This window comes from Mustelus asterias, chromosome 2 (genome assembly GCF_964213995.1).
Source record: "Mustelus asterias chromosome 2, sMusAst1.hap1.1, whole genome shotgun sequence".
Lineage (NCBI taxonomy): Eukaryota > Metazoa > Chordata > Chondrichthyes > Carcharhiniformes > Triakidae > Mustelus > Mustelus asterias.
In genome coordinates this window covers 17,537,109-17,556,426 of record NC_135802.1, presented here as the reverse complement: position 1 = coordinate 17,556,426, position 19,318 = coordinate 17,537,109, and the positions used below count along the sequence as shown (strand labels likewise).

The 19,318-nt window shown below is 46.1% G+C and overlaps 1 protein-coding gene across 12 annotated transcripts in view; it reads left to right on the top strand.

Annotated features, from left to right (window-relative positions):
• The window catches only part of LOC144506100 (5'-AMP-activated protein kinase subunit gamma-2-like), a 496,688-nt gene that overhangs the window by 340,128 nt on the left and 137,242 nt on the right, over positions 1-19,318 (top strand). For 11 of the 12 annotated variants that reach the window (XM_078231958.1, XM_078231951.1, XM_078231964.1 and 8 more), the window contains one exon: positions 17,775-17,998. In XM_078231958.1, coding sequence (XP_078088084.1) covers positions 17,775-17,998 — 224 coding nt within the window. Of the gene's footprint in view, positions 1-13,441; positions 13,480-17,774; positions 17,999-19,318 lie in introns of those variants that run through there. The other variant, XM_078232004.1, reaches the window with a different exon arrangement.

Genomic DNA, 19,318 nt, shown 5'->3' with positions numbered 1-19,318 from the left:
CCTGAGGAAACAACATCCCTGCGTCCTGTCTGTCCAACCTTGTCAGAATGTTATATGTTCCAAATAAATCACCTCTCATTCTTCTAAACCCCAGAGGATACAGGCCCAGTTGACCCAATCTCTCCTCGTACAACAATCCTGCCATCCCAGGAATCAGTCTGGTAAACCTTCATTGCACTGCCTTGATGGCAAGTATATCCTTTTTTAGATGAGACCAAAACTGCACACAATACTCCAGCTGTGGTCTCACCAAGGCCCTGTACATGTGCAGTAAAACATTCTTGCACGGTGGCACAGTGGTTAGCATTGCTGCCCCACAGCACCAGAGACTAGGTTCAATTCCGGCCTCGGGTCACTGTCTGTGTGGAGTTTGCACGTTCTCCCCGTGTCTGCATGGGTTTCCTCCATGTGCTCCAGTCCAAAGATGTGTGGGTAAGGTTGATTGGCCATGATAAATTGCCTCTTAATGTTCGGGGGATCAGGAGGGTAAATATATGGGGTTACGGGGACAGGACAGTACCTGGATGGGATTATTGTCGGTACAGGCTCGATGGGCCAAATAGCTTCCTTCTGCACTGTAGATTCTATTATTCTATGTACTCAAGTCCCCTAGCACTGAAGGCTAACATACCATTTGCCTTCTTACCTGTTTTGCACTTGGAATATAGTGTTCAATTCTGGTCGCCACACTACCAGAAGGATGTGGAGGCTTTGGAGAGGGTACAGAAAATATTTACCAGGATGTTGCCTGGTATGGAGGGCATTAGCTATGAGGAGAGGTTGGAGAAACTTGGTTTGTTCTCACTGGAGCGACGGAGCTTGAGGGGAGATCTGATAGAAGTCTACAAGACCATGAGAGGCATGGACAGAGTGGATAGTCAGAAGCTTTTTCCCAGGGTGGAAGAGTCAATTACTAGGGGGCATAGGTTTAAGGTGCGAGGGGCAAAGTTTAAAGGAGATGTACGAGGCAGATTTTTTACACAGAGAGTAGTGGGTGCCTGGAACCCGTTGCCAGGGGAGGTAGTGGAAGCGGATACGGTAGTGACTTTTAAAGGGTGTCTTGACAAGTACATGAATAGGATGGGAGTAGAGGGATATGGTCCTGGGAAGGGCCGGGGGTTTTAGTTCAGTCGGGCAGCATGGTCGGTGCAGGCTTGGAGGGCCGAAGGGCCTGTTCCTCTGCTGTAATTTTCTTTGTTCTTCTTTGAAAGCACTTTGATGTAAACTAAGACTTGATTAACAAGATTCTGTTGTGATTTACCTATTTAAGCAGCATTTTACAGCTATCATATATTTTTATTTGGGGACCAAGCCCTCTATTTGTCTTCCTGTGAACTTGCACCTAAGACAAGCAGGCAACCTGCTTTCATAGATTTACCTTTACAGTCCAAGAGTGCAACCCTATGATTACATAGAATTGTATCTAATCTACCGAGGTATTTCATTCATTCATTCATCCAACCTTATCTACTCGTGTCAAAGTTGAGTTACTGAGACCAACTTTTTAGGTCAAATGCCATGAGTTGATTTTACACGGGTAACATTTGATGTTCATGCTGAAGGAGTGCTGCACTGTTAGAAGTGCTGTTTTTCAGACAAGACCAATTGCATGGCTGGGATACTCTCCAGGAGCCCATCCATCCCTATCCGACCAAGACACAATGCCATGGTGGGTCGGGCACGTCCCCAGACAGGAAAGCTGCCCTTTCCCCTATTAAGGCTCTTAAGTACCCATTTTATGGACACTTAAAGGGCCAGTTACGGCCCAGCTTCAAATGGGTGAGGGTCAGACAGGATGGGAAACTGAAAGAGAAACAAATCTCCATCTCGGCCGGAAAGGGGTCGGGGACGACTAGATTTGAGGTGCCCTCCCCTCTGGGATCTGGAAACTTTGCCCCCCCCCCCTCCCCCCCCCCCCCTCCCCCCCCGACCAGGGCATCCCCTAACTTCCCGCCCCTCCACAGAAAGTTCCTCAAGTGCAGTCTCGGGACTTGGGCTGGTACCTCTTTTGGCCACTGCAGAGCTGTTCCTGGATGGGCTGGAGAGTTGTCAGCCAATCTGATTAGCCGACAGCTCTCCGAGACACGATTTCCTTCTAAAGGCAGACGGAAATCCCAGCTACAGCCAATTGGGGCTCAATTGAGCCTGAAATGGCAGCGGGCCGTCGGTGGGGACGGGTTAGGCGCTGGCTCCCGGGATAGCGAAGGCTTACCTTGAAAATTCAGGCCTAGGTAACTAATAAAAAACAACTTTCACTCTCATTATCTGTGGAAGGAAGCCACTGCCCTCTGCTCAATACCTGTGCAAATTTGGAGTCAACCAGCAATATGGGGATTGATCTGTCAACTAGCATTGCTGTGGCATGGCATGTTGATGCTTACTGTGAGTTGGCTGCTCAGACAGAATTAGTAAGAAGTTTAACAACACCAGGTTAAAGTCCAACAAGTTTATTTGGTAGAATCATAGAATCCCTACAGTGCAGAAGGAGGCCATTCGGCCCATCGAGTCGGCACCGACCACAATCCCACCCAGGCCCTACCCCCACATATTTACCCACTAATCCCTCTAACCTACGCATCTCAGGACTCTAAGGGGCAATTTTTAACCTGGCCAATCAACCTAACCTGCACATCTTTGGACTGTGGGAGGAAACCGGAGCACCCGGAGAAAACCCACGCAGACACGAGGAGAATGTGCAAACTCCACACAGACAGTGACCCGAGCCGGGAATCAAACCCGGGACCCTGAAGCCGTGAAGCAGCAGTGCTAACCACTGTGCTACCGTGCCGCCCTGAATCTGGAAACTTTGCCCCCTTTGTAGCAAAACTTTGGTAGCAAACGTTTGCCCCCTTTGTAGCAAAACGTTGGTAGCAAAAGTCCAACGCCGGCATCTCCACATCATGACTACCATCGACACCGCAAACTGCCGGCTCCAAGTGGAGAGGATCTCCAAGAAGATCGTGCATATCGACACAGACATCAAGTTTCTACAAAGATGCAAGAAAGCAGACAAGATACCAAAAGGACTACAGAGGTGACTTTTGCTACCAAATAAACCTGTTGGACTTTAACCTGGTGTTGTTAAACTTCTTACTGTGTTTACCCCAGTCCAACGCTGGCATCTCCACATCAAGACAGAATTAGCTCAGGGATGTAGAATCCCTGACTGATTTTCTTCCCTTTATTCTCTGTGCCTGGTCAGCAAGTTCTGGAATTCCAACTTCAACCTCTCCGCCTGGCTTCTTGCTTTCCTCCTTTCAAATATTTTGCTTTTGTGACCGAATATCTCCTCATGTGGCGTGTATGACGATAATGAAATGTATTTTAATCATGTTTCTCTGCAGGATGTTTCGCGCGGTCCTTGGCATTCTGTCAGAACTGTGTTGTCTGCAGCTAGTGTCCTCTATTGTTACTGAAGCAGTATAATTGACATCACGGTTATTTTAATCTGAACTAATGCAGTGCTGTTGTTTTAGTGATTCCCTGGGATTGCAGAGTAAAGCTTGATTGGGATAAATGACAGATCAAGTCTGACTGGGGACAGCAATGTTTTCACAGGGAGTTCCAGCTTGGGTTTTCAGAGGCTATTTGGACTTGTGAGACGGAACAGTGTCTCTTGTTTTCCCCTCTTTGGAGTTGGGGATTCTGTTGTCTGGGTGTTGCTGGTTTGGAAGCTGCAGAGAGAGAGGTATCCTTTTCTGTCTCTGAAGTCTGAAGACTCGAAGCTGCTAGAGACGAGGCTTATTTCTCTGCTTTGCTGCTTTGAGGATATATCCTTTTCTGAAAACAGCTGTGTGGATTTGTGTGTTAAAAGCTGGAAATCTAGTATAATGTGAGCATACTTGTTTTAATGCTGACTAATTCTGAAGAAGGGTGTACGCCTGTGGGGTTGTTTTAAATTGGAACAACAGAGAAAGCTAGCTGTTAAGAATTATACTGTGTCATGTTTAAGTCTTGTAATTGGTAAAGGTTATTTTAATTCTTCTTGTTATATTCTAACTGTGTTCTTAAATAAACTTTGTTTGATAAAAGCTTCCTAGTGGGTCACTTGAATCATACCTGGAGCAAGACATCTTATGCTCACCTGTGCCAAGGTAAAAACTTAGGGTCTCGGCTATCTTCATAAAACACCTTGGAATTTCCGATCTGGGTCGCAACACGCAGTTGTTACACTTGATTTTATAATGCTTCTTTGGAGTGCCGTAGGACATTTCATGATGCTATAGTCGCTATGTAAGCATAAGTTGCTGTTGTTGTTGCCTGATAGGGAAGTGATAGCCTTTGACTCACCTGTTTCCTTTTATTGAACAGTTCCGAAGACTGTACTAATCTTTTCAGTCCCTACAGGATTTCAGTCACAGTGGAAAACCAACCAAACCGTAGTCGCACGCCATTTTAGCTGATGAAAGAAAAATAAACTAGTCCTTTTCGCAATCTCAAAACACTTTAGTGCTGGTGTAGTCCGCTGTTTTACAGTAGTTTTTTTTGAATTTATTCATGGGATGTGGGCGTGTCTGAGCATTTATTGCTCATCCCGAATTGGCCTTGAACTCAGGGCAGTTGAGAGTCAACCACATTGCTGTGGGTCTGGAGCCACAGGTAGGCCAGACCAGGTAAGGACGGCAGATTTCCTTCCCTGAAGGACATTAGTGAACCAGATGGGTTTTTCCAACTATTGACAATGGTTATCATTAGACTTGTAATTCCAGATTTTTTTCTTTTTTTTCAACTGGATTCAAATTTCACCATCTGCCAGGCTGGGATTTGTACCCAGGTCCCCAGACCTTTCTCTCCGTCTCTGAATTACCAGTCCAGTGACAATGCCACTATGCCGTTGCCTTCCCATGGAAGTTAACACACAAGTTAAGTGTTAAATTAAGGAAATTAACAGAGCAAGATCCCACACAGGGCTGTGGGATAATGTCCAGCTGATTTGTCTTTTGATTGTTGATTGAATGTTAAATATGGAACTCCCAAGTTCTTCTTCAAATTAGTGCCATACAATCCTTTACTTACACCAGAGAGAGCAGACAGGACCTCATTTTACCATTTCATCCGATAGGTGGGGTGGCACGGTAGCACAGTGGTTAGCACTGCTGCCTCAAAACGCCATGGGTTTCCTCCGGGTGTTCCGGTTTCCTCCCATAGTCCAAAGATTTGCAGGTTAGATGGAAGGTTAGATGGATTAGCCATGGGAAATGTGTGAGGTTACAGGGTTGGAGCAGGTAGTGCCTGGGTAAGATGCTCTGTCAGACAGTTGGGGCAGACCCGATCGGCCCATTGGCCTCTTCTGTACTATAGCGATTCCATGATTCTTCTATGAGACAGTGGCCAGAATTTAGCCAGCCCGCCCGCCAGGGGAATTGAAGTGGGCAAGGGGTGGAGCATGGGAAGGTCCATTGACCTCAGGCGGGGTTTTATGGTTTTGGGGACAAGCGAACAGTGCAGCACTCCTTCAGAACTTGAGTGTCAGTCTACATTTGTTTGTGCCCAAGGGTCTGCAGTAAACCAGTGACAGCACTGAGCAGTTTCAGTATCCATTGGTCAGAGTTCACGTCAGAAAACCTTTTGCTTTCTCCATTCAGTCCTTTGAACATTCTGGGTGCCTGATGACAACTGACTTTACTCAACTGAAAGAATATTATGGATCAAAACAGTCTAAAGGCAGATGTTGGAAAAATTAATTTCACTTAACTGTTGAGAATAATCAAAATTCAACTGACATAACCTTGCTTTTTAATTTGCCAATGGGATTGTGGCTAACTCTGGCAAGGCCACATTTATTATCCACCTGCCGTCACCCTCAGCAGCTGATGGGGCGCGAATATCTTAAAAGTTATTATTCTTTAGCACTGCCGCCTCACAGCACCAGGGCCCCGGGTTCAATTCCGGCTTTGAGAGACTGTCTCTGTGGTAAATGTGTAGGGTTACGGGGCTAGGGCCTGGGTAAGATGCACTGTCAGAGAGTCAGTGCAGACTCGGTGGGTCGAATAAAGTAAAGTTTATTTATTAGTCACAAGTAAGGCTTACATTAACACTGCAATGAAGTTACTGTGAAATTCCCCTCGTCACCACGCTCCGGCGCCTGTTCGGGTCAATGCTCCTAACCAGCACATCTTTCAGACTGTGGGAGGAAACCGGAGCACCCGGAGGAAACCCATGCAGACACGAGGAGAATGTGCAAACTCCACACAGACAGTGACCCGAGCCAGGATTCGAACCCAGGTCCCTGGCGCTGTGAGGCAGCAGTGCTAACCAGTGCGCCACCGTGCCGCCCTATTGCTGTTATTGTTAAAGAATATTCCGTGCTTGATTAGCCTCTTCTGCACTGCAGGGATTCCAGGATTTTATAATCCTCTGCCATGTTTGTGTACAATTTTACAAACTCAGCTGGGATATTTTACTACATTAAGGATGCTGATATAAATGCAAGTTTAAATTTTAAAGTTTATTTATTAGTCACAAGTAAGGCTTACATTAACACTGCAATGAAGTTACTGTGAAATTCCCCTAGTCGCCACACTCCGGTGCCTGTTCGGGCCAATGCTTCTAACCAGCACGTCTTTCAGAATGTGGGGGGGAAACCGGAGCACCCGGAGGAAACCCACGCAGAAACGGGGAGAACGTGCAGACTCCACACAGACAGTGACCCAAGCTGGGAATCGAACCCAGGTCCCTGGCACTGTGAGGCTGTGAGGCAGCAGTGCTAACCACTGTGCCATCATGCCGCCCTGTTGCTTTTGCTGTTGTTGTTAAATAATATTCCGTGCTGGACTTGCAATGTGAGGTTGTTGTTGCATTCCTTGTGGTGTGGAGCAATGGCTAGCCTGGGTATGGAGAATGTTGGCCTGCTTTTTGCACTAGTGTGTGTCTCTGATTAGCAATGTTGGCGCTTGTCTGTGACCCCAGGTTTGACCAGCCCATCATTCTTACAGGAGGTGAAGATAATGCTACTTTAAAAAAAATCATTCATGGGATGTGGGTGTCGCTGGCTGAGCCAGCATTTATTACCCATCCCTAATTGCCCTTGAACTGAGGGCATTTAAGAGTCAACCACATGTAGGCCAAACCAGGTGAGGATGGCAGCTTTCCTTCCCTGAAAGCCATTCGTGAGTCAGATGAGTTTTTACAATTGACATGTGTTTCATGGTCATCATTAGACTTTTAATTCCAGATTTTTTTATTATTGAGTTCAAATTTCACCACCTGTTGTGAAGGGGATGTGAACGCAGGTCCCCAGATCATCACCCTGCATCTCTGGCTTAAGAGTGCAGTGACAATGCCAGTATGCCAGCACCTTCACTACTTCCTTCCTTACTGTTAAGTTTCAAAGAATTACTTGGCCTTTGCAGCACAGAAATTGGCCACTTGGCCCAAATAGCCTGTGTTTATGTTCCACGGGAGCCCACAGTTACATTCAGCTTGCAGGAAATTGCTTGTAAGGATGCAGTTGAAGAATGTTTGGGAACCTTTGAGAGTTAAATCCCACTGGCGCGATATAACATCCCTGATGCATCCGATCAAGAGGGGCAGTTTTTCCGGAATACATTTGGCACAAAGATTCCAGGATTCTGAAAGATTCTAAACGATGCAACCATGCGATTCGAGCTCCATACGTCTCAGCAGGAGTTCGATTTATTTGTCAGAAGTTGAGCTTAATTTCCATTCCTCTCACTGCAATAGAGAGAGTAATAAATTTGTGAAGCGGTTCAGGCTGCCAGCACTGATGTGTGCTTCATAACCTCCCATTTGTTAAAGATGAGTGGTTCCTGTGAGCTGCTTAATGAAAAAGGGAACAAAGTTTTCCCAAGGGAAGTTGAACTTTGCTGAAGCTTTTAGAGGGTGCCTGTTAAGTAGCCTTTGATGTATTGCTGCTTGCTGCTGCTGTCAGAGTTTGCCTAACTCTCTTGAGTCATTTCCCTTTTATGGAGTAACTTTGATAGAAGATTCATCACATGTACAGTAGGCATTGTATATTTCATTTAAGAAATCACAACATAATCCTACGCCACCTTTGCCCATCCAGTTCCATGTCGCATCATCCACCTATCCAGTTCTCTCCTTGAATATTCGCACTGTTTCTGTCTTGATCAGTGAATCTGGAAGTAAATTGTATAGATTAACAACTCTGCAGTTTCTATTGCTCACCTTTCTACATATCTCACACTTAATTTTGTTGGGCTATAGGGCAGCACGATGGCACAGTGGTTAGCACCGCTGCCTCACAGTGCCAGGGACCTGGTTTCGATTCCCGGCTTGGGTCACTGTCTGTGTGGAGTTTGCATGTTCTCCCCGTGTCTGCGTGGGTTTTCTCCAGGTGCTCCGGTTTCCTCCCATAATCTGAAAGATGTGCTGGGTGGGTGCATTGGCCATGCTAGATTCTCCCTCAGTGTACCCGAACAGGCGCCGGAGTGTGGCGACTAGGGGATTTTCACAGTAACTTCATTGCAGTGTTACTGTAAGCCTACCTGTGATACTAATAAATAAACACCTGGAACATTTGCACAGTTTCTGTCTGGAAGTTGGAATCTCGAAGTTGGAATCTGGAAGTTGGAAGTAAATTGCACAGTTGAACAACTGTACAGTTTCTCTTGCTCACCTGTCTACACATCTTACGTTTAATTTGCAGGGCTATGGGACGAGAGCAAATGAGCTGGATTAATCAGAAAGGTCATTCAAGGAGCCAGCACAGGCATTAAGAGGCTGAATGGCCTCCATCTACACCACATGATTCTATAATTCTTAATTTGTGTATGTGATCCCTCATTCTAGACATAACTACTATGAACAGTCTGCTTCGACCTAACTTCATCTGCAACCCTACATAAGCAAGTAAAAATAACCCTAACCTGGCTTGAATAGAAGGACATTGTGAGATAAGTTTTAATCTTCACATATTTCTTCAAAAATGTTCACAAAATTTATTTCTGCCTCAGCTCTTACGCTATTGTTTATTTTAATAACAAAAGTTATTTGGGCAAAAGCTTTGTTGTGACACAAAGTCATCCCACAAATAGAATGAGACCGTTTCTTTGTTAGAACGATGCAGTTACACAGTGATCCAGTGTTTAAAATAATGAAGGAATGGAATTGGGTAGAAATATAGAAAATAGGAGCAGGAGGAGGTGCTCCGGTTTCCTCCTCCGGTGGGAGGAAACCGGGTGCTCCGGTTTCCTCCCACAGTCCAAAGATGTGCGGGTTAGGTTGATTGGCCAGGTTAAAAATTGCCCCTTAGAGTCCTGTGATGCGTAGGTTAGAGGGATTAGCGGGTAAATATGTGGAGGTAGGGCCTGGGTGGGATTGTGGTCGGTGCAGACTCGATGGGCCGAATGGCCTCCTTCTGCACTGTAGGGTTTCTATGATTCAGCCCTTCGAGCCTGTTCCACGCCATTTATTGTGATCATGGCTGAACATCCAACTCAATAGCCTGATCTCACCTCTCCTCCCATATCTTTTGATCTCCTTCGCACCAAAAGCTATATCTAACTTCTTGGAAAGTTTCAGGCCGGAATTTTGCCGTCCTGCCTGCCACAGATATTGTAGCGTGTGGGACACGGACCATGAAAAAGTCCGTTGAGCTCGGACAGGATTTTCTGGAGTTGGGGGCGAGTGTGGCCGGAAAATCCCACCCACAATGTTTTGGCCTCAACTTCTTTTTGTGGTAGTGAATTCCACAGGCTTCGCATTCTCTGGGTGAAGCGATTTCTCCCCATCTCAGTCCTAAGTAGTTTACCCATTTCCTTAGACTATGACCCCTAGATAGGGTAGATAGGAACAAACTTTTGACAGGAATTGAGTCTGGAACAAAGGACCAGTGTCACAAGACTGGATACATAGAATATACACAGTGCAAAAGATGGCCCCTGTGGCTGCACATGCGCAATAGCAACCAGCAGAGGCCTGACAGGTCTGAGAGAGAGAGACCTGTCAGGCCTCTGCTGCTACAGCAGGCCTACTGACATTTTAAGCCCTGTCCCCTTCCTCTACAGGCGAGTAATGGTTTAGTCCACTTTTTCCTGCACTGAGTGCATAAGATACTGGATTTGAACTCACCCAAAAAAACGGGTGAGAAACTCTCCCGTTTTCTCCTGTGGACTTAGAATTTTTTTGGGAAGATTCTCCCTGTGGTGAACCATGGATGGTTACCACTATGGGTACTTGTACATATGTTACTCTTGTTACTGTTGGGGTTAGGATTGGGGTGTTCCACCTGTTAGCATTGTTCTGTGGTACACTCTGTTTGGCTTCGCCTTCTTACAGGAGTATAAAGGTCACTGCTACTTCCTAGTAGCCCTCAGTCTGGGATAGTATTGTTAAGCAGTATGCTCTATTCTTGTTGTGAATAAAAGCCTTTATTCCCGGGTACGTCCTAGCCTCCCGAGTGAATTAATCGCGCATCACTCCCCCATGAGTTTAATGGCTGCCTGCTGTCCTATTTGACTATTTTTCCTTATTCTTTTGTGGGCTGTGGTTGGCACTGGCAAAATCAGCATTTGTTGCCTATCCTTACTTGCCTTTGAACTGAGTGGCTTGCTGGACCACTTCAGAGGACAGTTAAGAGTCAACCACATTGCTAGGGATCTATAGTGTAGGGCAGACCAGCTGAGAAAGGCAGATTTTTCCTTCCCTAAGGGGGCATTAGTAAACCAGATGAATCTTCTCGACAATTGATAGTTTCATTACTGAGACTAACTTTCAATTTCTTTTCTTAATTGAATTTAAATTGAACCCTGTAATAAGTCTTCAGAGGCAGAAGTCCCTTCACCAAAATCCCTTTATTTACAATTCCAACAGCAGTACACAGCGTGCCATCAGTCAGCAGTCTATCTTCGGGAATGCCAGAGGAACTAACAGTCCTGGTTAAATACAAGGCAAAGACTCCCTGATTGTCCCATCAATTGACTCCTTAATCAGGGAGTTCATATTCCAGTAGGCCAACCTCAATGGCCTGATTGAAGTTATTGCAAACCACATGTCCCTGGATCATTAACCTGGGCCTATGCATTACTAGTCCAGTGACATTACCACTGTGCCACCATCTTCCCCAAGATTATAAAATGCAATAAGCGGCAGTTACGGATTATTCTGGTTAACGTTACCCTAAAAGATCGCAACAACATTTGTTTGATACTTCTGAAAGCAGAGACCTTTTGCAGTTTGACATGGGAAGTGAGGAGGTATTGGAGGCTCTGACGGGCTTAAAAATGGACAAATCTCCATGCCCGAATGAAATGCATCCCAGGCTGCATGGGAGGCGAGGCAGCAAATTATAGAGGCTCTGACACAAATTGAACAAGAACAAAGAACAATACAGCACAGGAACAGGCCCTTCGGCCCTCCAAGCCCGCGCCGCTCCCTGGTCCAAACTAGACCATTCTTTTGTATCCCTCCATTCCCACTCCATTCATGTGGCTATCTAGATAGGTCTTAAACATTCCCAGTGTGTCCGCCTCTACCACCTTGCCCGGCAGCGCATTCCAGGCCCCCACCACCCTCTGTGTAAAATACGTCCTTCTGATATCCATGTTAAACCTCCCCCCCCCCCCTCACCTTGAACCTATGACCCCTCATGAACGTCACCACCGACCTGGGAAAAAGCTTCCCACCGTTCACCCTATCTATGCCTTTCATAATTTAATACACCTCTATTAGGTCACCCCTCATCCTCCGTCTTTCCAGTGAGAACAACCCCAGTTTACCCAATCTCTCCTCATAACTAAGCCCTTCCATACCAGGCAACATCCTGGTAAACCTCCTCTGCACTCTCTCTAAAGCCTCCATGTCCTTCTGGTAGTGCGGCGACCAGAACTGGGCGCAGTACTCCAAATGCGGCCGAACCAACGTTCTATACAACTGCAACATCAGACCCCAGAGAATTGCTAATTCCTCTCTGGCTTCAGGACACTATGAAGCTCAGAGGAACAGATGGATCTTGGGGTACTTATTCACAGATCCTTGAAAGTGGCAGAGTAGGTGAATAGGGTAGTTAAGAAGGTACATGTGGCACTTGCTTTTATCAGCCGTGGCATAGAGTGTAAGAGTAAGGAGGTAATGTGAGAGCTGTTTGGGCCACTGCTGGAGTACTGTGTGCAGTTCTGGTCACCTCACTATAGCAAGGATGTGATTGTACTAGGTGGGTTCGGAGGAGAATCGCCAGGATGCCTGGAATGGAGCATTTGAGCAATAAGGAGAGACTGGATAGGCTTGGATTATTTTTTTTTAGAGCACAGAAGGCTGAGGGGGGATGTAATTGAGGTGTATAAGATTGTGAGGGGTATGGACAGGGTGAATAGGAAGCAGCTGGTCCCCTTGGTTGAGGGGTCAGTCACGAGGGGGCATAATTTTAGGCTGAGGGGCAGGAGATTCAGAGGGGATTTGAGGGGAAAAAAAATCACTGAGGGTGGTGGGAATCTGGAATGCACTGCCTGGGAAGGTAGTGGAAGCCAGAAATGTTACAACCTTTAAAAAGTATTTGGATGAGCACTTAAAACATCATAATATTCAAGGATATGGGACAAGTGCTGGAAAATGGGATTAGTGCACCCTTGGTAGTAGTTATTGTCAGTGCAGGCTCGATGGGCAGAAGGGCCTTTACTGCACTGTATGACTCTGTGGCTCTGTGAGTCATTCGTCAATGATAATTAATTTCATGTCATTTTCTCTGCTGAAAATTATTGCTCTTTTCATCCACTTCTGATGATTGCTATCCTCTTTTTGTGTGTTTTCACTTAACGTTAACTGGAAAGGAGAAAAGACGTACATTTATGTTGTGCCTTATCACATCCTCAAGATTTCCTTAAGCAGCCTCCAAATCATCCCTGACTTGGAACCAAATCACTGTTGTTTTATCATTGCTGGGTCAAAATCTTGGAACTCCCTCCCTGACAGCAATGTGGGTGTGCCTACACCACATGGACTGCAGCGGCTCAAGCAGACAGCCCGCCACCACCTTCTCAAGTGCAGTCATTGGCAACCTTGTCAGCAATAGAGCCATAGAAAAGTTACAGCACAGAAGGAGGCCATTCAGCCCATCTTGTCCATGCCAGCCTGAGGACACGCAGGTGCCCTTTCTGACTCAGCTCCTAATCCCTCCTTTGGATTATCTGCTCTTGGGATTCTTTTCTATGTAAAAGGCGCCGTGAAAATACAAGCTTTGTTGTTTGTTCAATTTGCAATTATTTCATCTTTACGCTGATGTGTTTTTTAAACACCGGAGAAAAAGTGTGTAAGAGTCAGACTGAGATTTACCATATTCAGGCAGAATGTAACGTGAGAAATGACAAAAGAAGGTATCTGACGAGAATGTTCAAGAAGAGAATATTTACTTTACAGCCACTTGAGCAATCGTACTCACGTGATCACTGCTCAGAACCAATGCAGCGCGAACGCACTGTGAGGCCAGGGATCTGTTGTGCTTTGGTATGTTTTAGTGTACCTTCAGGGCAGGGGTCTTGGAGATGTCTGTCCAAAGATCTGTATGTAAGTAAAAGGTTACACTGGTTCTGCCCTAATGATTGTCAGCAGGATAGTTTGTGACATCTATTGGCACCTAATAGATTAACACTGTGCAAGAAATTCGAGGTATCTGAAAGTAATTTAAGTTGTTTTCGTACTGAAATAAGCTACAGCCACTGGCTCGTTCAATTGACTGATACCGGGATTTACCAAAGCTGGCAGCTTCTCTGTAAGGTTACAGCTGGCTGATTGAGGAACTGTGCTTATGGAGCTGGCGTCTCCAGCATGTGTCTGAGTACAATATTACAGTAGCTTTTGGTGTGGGGGATTGGGGGAAGGTGTTTTGGAGTGTTGGTGTTTCAGGGGCTATTGTGTAAAAACGCCTCATAGCATGCCTTGATCGTAAAATTATTCTTGTTTTCAAATCCCCCATGCCCTCAGCCCTTCCGCATCTCTGTAATCTCCTCCAATCTTACTTACTACTGTCTGAGATCTCTGCGCTCCTCCAATTCTGCTCTAATGCCCATCCTTGATTTTCATCAATCCACAATTGGTGGGCATGCTTCCTCCTACGTAGGTCATGTTGTTTCTGAAATCTCTCCCTAAGCCTCTCTTACCTCTTTCCCTCTCTCTTCTTCCCCCTTTAAGACGCTCCTTGAAATCTTCCTCTTTGACCAAGCTTTTGGTCACCTGTTGTAAGAATTCCTTATCTGATTTTTTTCCCCCTGATAAGTGCCTGGAGATCTATCGATACAATAGCAGTCATTGCTCAGTTGTAGCACTCTTGCTTCTATGTCAGAAGTCTACAGGCTCAAGTAGCACTCCAGCAACTTGAGCACTAAACTCAAAGCTGACAGTCCTGGTATCATACGGAGGGACTGCTACACTGTTGAAGGAGGCATTTTTGAGGTGAGTTGTTACACCTTTCGGCATTTCCAGGTGCAGGGTGTAAAATATCCCATTGGCAAGAATAGCAGGGGAGCTATCCCCAGTGTCCAGACCATTGGACTAAAAACAAACTATCTGATCATTATCACACTGCCCTGTGCAAGTTTGGTGTTCTGAAACTGGCTACCACGTTTCCTACAATACAACAGTGGCTACACTTCAAAAAGTTCTTCATTGGTTGTAAAATACTTTGAGAAATCCTGCATTTGTGAAAGGCACTATATAAACGCAAGCCTTTCTGTTTGAAAAGAGCTATATAAATGTAAGTTGTTGTTGTTCAATCTGTAAACTAATTCAGTTTTTGGTTACAAATGCATGTTTGACCATTTTGGTCAATGATTTACCACTGGGGCCCTCGACTAGTAAATATTTAATTGTTAAAGATATGACCGTGTCAATGGCACCTTGGTCATAAAATACCCTCATTGAGGGTTTGGAGTAGAGTATCAGTCGAGGTTTGATACAGGCAGTGCAATGTTGGAGGGCTTGGGGGAATGCAGTTTTACTTCTTTGCCCTTGTTGTATCTTTTTCCTTTTCTAACTCCTCCTTCATGTCTGGCTTTGCTTTACTCAAACAGGACTTAACTGGTCTTATAATTCCACTGCACAGTCTGCACATTCTGATCTGAAGTTGCTCAATGGGAAGAGTTTCCCGTTTATATCATAGAGAAATGTCGCAAAGTCCTTCACAAAAGATTTTGTTTTAATTACCTGCAGTTGAAAGGTGACGTCGGGAGGGGCTGAGTAAAAATCATAGAATCCCTACAGTGCAGAAGGAGGCCATTCGGCCCATCGAGTCTGCATCGACCACAATCCCACCCAGGCCCTACCCCCACATATTTACCCACTAATCCCTCTGACTACGCATCTCAGGGACAATTTTTAACCTGGCCAATCAACCTAACCCGCACATCTTTGGACTGTGGGAGGAAACCGGAGCACCCGGAGGAAACCCACGCAGACACGAGGAGAATGTGCAAACTCCACACAGACAGTGACCCGAGCCGGGAATCGAACCCGGGACCCTGGAGCTGTGAAGCAGCAGTGCTAACCACTGTGCTACCGTGCCGCCCCAATGTTTCTTCCAATGGGAAATCAAGAAAAAAAGTCAACCTCCTGTGTTGATCTGTTCAAATTAATTCTGGGGAAGGGGATGCAGTGTGTTTGATGCAAACTAAAAACACTAGAATAGTAGACTGTGCCTATTATTTATAAAAAATCAATTTGTTGGGGAGTGTTTTAGGAGTCAGCTTCAAAGTGAATTGGGGAGAATGTTAGCTTTTTCAGCTTTGTGCAAGGTTGAGCTGGGAGCTGTTTTAGAATGAAGTAGGATTGTTTTGGTATTTCAGCTGTTAGAAAACTGGTTCTTTCTACCATGTTATAGGAAAGACATTGATAAACTGGGAAGAGTGCAAAGAAGATTTACGAAGATGTAGCCAGGGCTAGTGGGCCTGAGTTATAGGGAGCGGTTGACCAGGCTGGAGCTTTCTTCCTTGGAACGTAGGAGAATGAGGGGAGACCTTATTGACATGTATAAAATCATGAAGAGTATAGATAGGATGAATGGACATAAGGCAGGATTTTATGGCCCAACTCGTCTGAAACCATAAAATCCCGCCTGAAGTCAACGGACCTTCCCATTGTCCATCCCTCGCCTGCTACGATTCCCGTGGCAGGAGGGGCAGTAAAATTCCATCCATAGTCTTTTTCCCAGGGAAGGGGAATTGAAAACTAGAGGGCATTGGTTTAAGGTGAGAGGGGAAGGATTTAAAAGGGACCTGAGGGGCAACCTCTTCACGTGTATATGGAATGAGCTGCCAGAGAAAGTGGTGAGGCAGGTTCAATAGCAACATTTAAAAAGCATTTGGGTAAGTACATGGATGGGAAAGGATTACAGGTATATGGGTCAAACACGGGCAATTGGGAGAAGCTGGGAGGGCAACTTTGGTCGGCATGGATCAGTTGGGCCGAAGTGCCTGTTTCCGTGCTGTATTGCCCTATGGCTCTATGCCAAGGAACAAAAAAGCTTGTGTACAATTTATTACAGGTTTGCTTTTGTTTTTGTTCAACTTTGAGATGTTCTTTTCACAGCTTTTATGCCATCTGTATTTAGTCTCTGTTCATTCTGCAGTGTTAATTTGCTGCACCAAATGACTTTTCCTTTGTGTTTGTGACTTTGTGTATTCACTCATGAATACAGTTCTCTGCAATTATTCATTGTAGCTCGTGTAGTAATGCATTCGAATGTACATTATAGCTTTGTAAACAGTAACGGGGGATTGAATTATGCTCCTAGAAGGGCATTGAAAACGACAAACCTTGTAAAGTACTTACTTGAGAGGTGATCATTATCCTCTCTCCCGATGTTCGGTTGCTGTTTGGAGTAATTTCTGATATATTCTGCTGCTCATTATGAAATCTTAACCATCACTAAGAGTGATTGTACAGCAGGCCTTAAAGGTATAACTGTCATTATAAAATAAAACACAGTTTTGGAAGCTTTATGACCAGGGATGGGGTGGAACCAACAATGTTCTGAGCTGGGGCTCTTTTTTCTTGCAAGGCGTGAGGTTTTTAGGACAATGGAGGAATTTGATAATGATGTGGAGACGCCGGCGTTGGACTGGGGTAAGCACAGTAAGAAGTCTCACAACACCAGGTTAAAGTCCAACAGGTTTATTTGGTAGCAAATACCATAAGCTTTCGGAGCGCTGCCCCTTCGTCAGATGATCAGCTAGCTGTTTTGTCTGGAGACAATACACATCTCTTTAACCTGTGTTGAATGCTCCCTCCTCCCAAATTGTCGGAACCTTTAAGACCTGGCTGGCTGTAGAGATTTGCATTCTAATTAGCATTCTGTAACTTGATTTCTGTGTCTGTGCACTGTTGGAGAACAGATATCCACTCCATCTGACGAAGGGGCAGCGCTCCGAAAGCTTATGGTATTTGCTACCAAATAAACCTGTTGGACTTTAACCTGGTGTTGTGAGACTTCTTACGGAATTTGATAAGACAGGATAGAGAGGATATTTCCAAGTGTGGGGAGACTAGCAGGTAGGGGTCATAAATCTAAGACGGTCACTCATAGGGGTTTCAGGAGAAATTTCTTTACCCAGAGAGTGGTTAGAATAAACACCAGCATAGACCAGTTGGGCCGAATGGCCTGTTTTTGTATTGTAATTCAACAAAGTGATTGGTTATTGGTATCACAGGGTGTCATGAAGCACAGTTCTGTGATTTACGTTTTTTAAAAAATAGTTAAATTGCGTCTTAATTTGTGTTACTTGTGGAGAAGAAATAAACTTTTTTTAACGATGATTTCCCTTTGCATTTGTTGCAATAATTCTATTCTCTTCTCTCCCCCTCCATAGCCTCGGGACTCTCTACTCCCTCCACACCAGTACAATCTACCAAGCCAGCCTTCCCCCTGGAATTGTACAAACAGGAACCTGAGCGCTTGGATGCACGATCCCGTTCCTACTCTTCACCGCCCGACACAGGGCAACGGTTCACTGTTCCGGTGGCCCCACCCCCACCTCTTGTGGCAGCCAAGCCACTGGTACCCCAGACCAGCTCCAATGCTACCTCGAAACCTGTAAGTATGAAATAACCGGCTTTGTTCCTTTGTGTGTCCTTTTACAGCAGACTCGGATCAACAAAGCCTGTGCCTGTTGATGGCGAGTGTTCAGAATTGTAACCCTAGCAGTAATAATGTGTCCCCATTCACTCTGACAGACACCCAGCGAGTGAATGTGAATGGATGAGTCAGAGTGTGAAAGTGAATGAGTGAGTTAATCAGTTAGTGGCAGTCAGCATGTTGTTCTAAGTGAGTAGCAGTGAATATGGTGAGTGAGTGAGTGTGTGTGAAGATCTGAGAATGTAAGTGTGAATGTTTATGAGTCAATGTATGACCGGGATTCTCCGAAAAGAAGTGTTGAATTCATGGGAAAACTGGAGTAAATCATGCTGGTTTTTCAGTGGGAGTTCACACTAGAATCCCCCACACACTGTGCAATGCAGAGGCCACCACCATGAATATCATTAGATTTCGGGGGGGGGGGGGGGGGGGACCTATTCCCGCCTGGGAGGCTGAGACCAGCGGGACTCTGCGCAAGCACAGTGGCCCTGAACTGTCAGCCTCCCGTTTGCTGGCCAACTCCATTAAGGTCAGCCCGGGACCCCACCAAGCCCCCCACGGCCCGACCATTCCTGGGCCACACCCTATCCAAGACTGCCCGATCTCCAGCATCTCCCAACCCCCAGTGGTGACAATCCCACCCCATCCGACCCGGCAAACCCCTTCACCGCCCCCCCCCCCCCCCCCCCCCCAAGGAGACAGACACCCCCTCCGGCTGGCCATTCCACCTCCCAGCCCGCCCCGATGGTTGGCCTCACTCCAGCCCAGACTGGATACCAATGTAGAGTGGCAGCGGGATCTCCTCCCTAGGGCCCCACCCTCCTGGCACTGGCCCATTCCTGATGGGCAGTGCCAAGGTGCCCCCAGGGTATGGGCACTTTGCCCCTTGGGCATTGCCAGGGGGCACAGGCTGGCACTGCCCAGGTGCCCATGCCCAGGGGACACCACCACCCCCGTCACCCGACCCCCTGTGGAACCCCAATTGCCCCCCCTTCACTCCAGCGGTGTCATCCCGCTAGTTCCCCAAAAGTCTGAACCCCGCTGGAGCAAAATACTCCTGACGGGGTGGGAGAGGCCAGTGGACCCAGAGAATTTAGTCCCAGGCCCACTAATAGCATTAAAATAATATGTTAAATAATATTTAAATGCTAGCCCCACCTCCCAGCCGATTTCCAGCATCAAACAGATGCCACCGGAAATCCGGGTCTGGGAGATGCAAGTGTGACGCGAGCACTCACGGGACTCCTATGAATCAGCCAACACGCGATAGAAGAATCA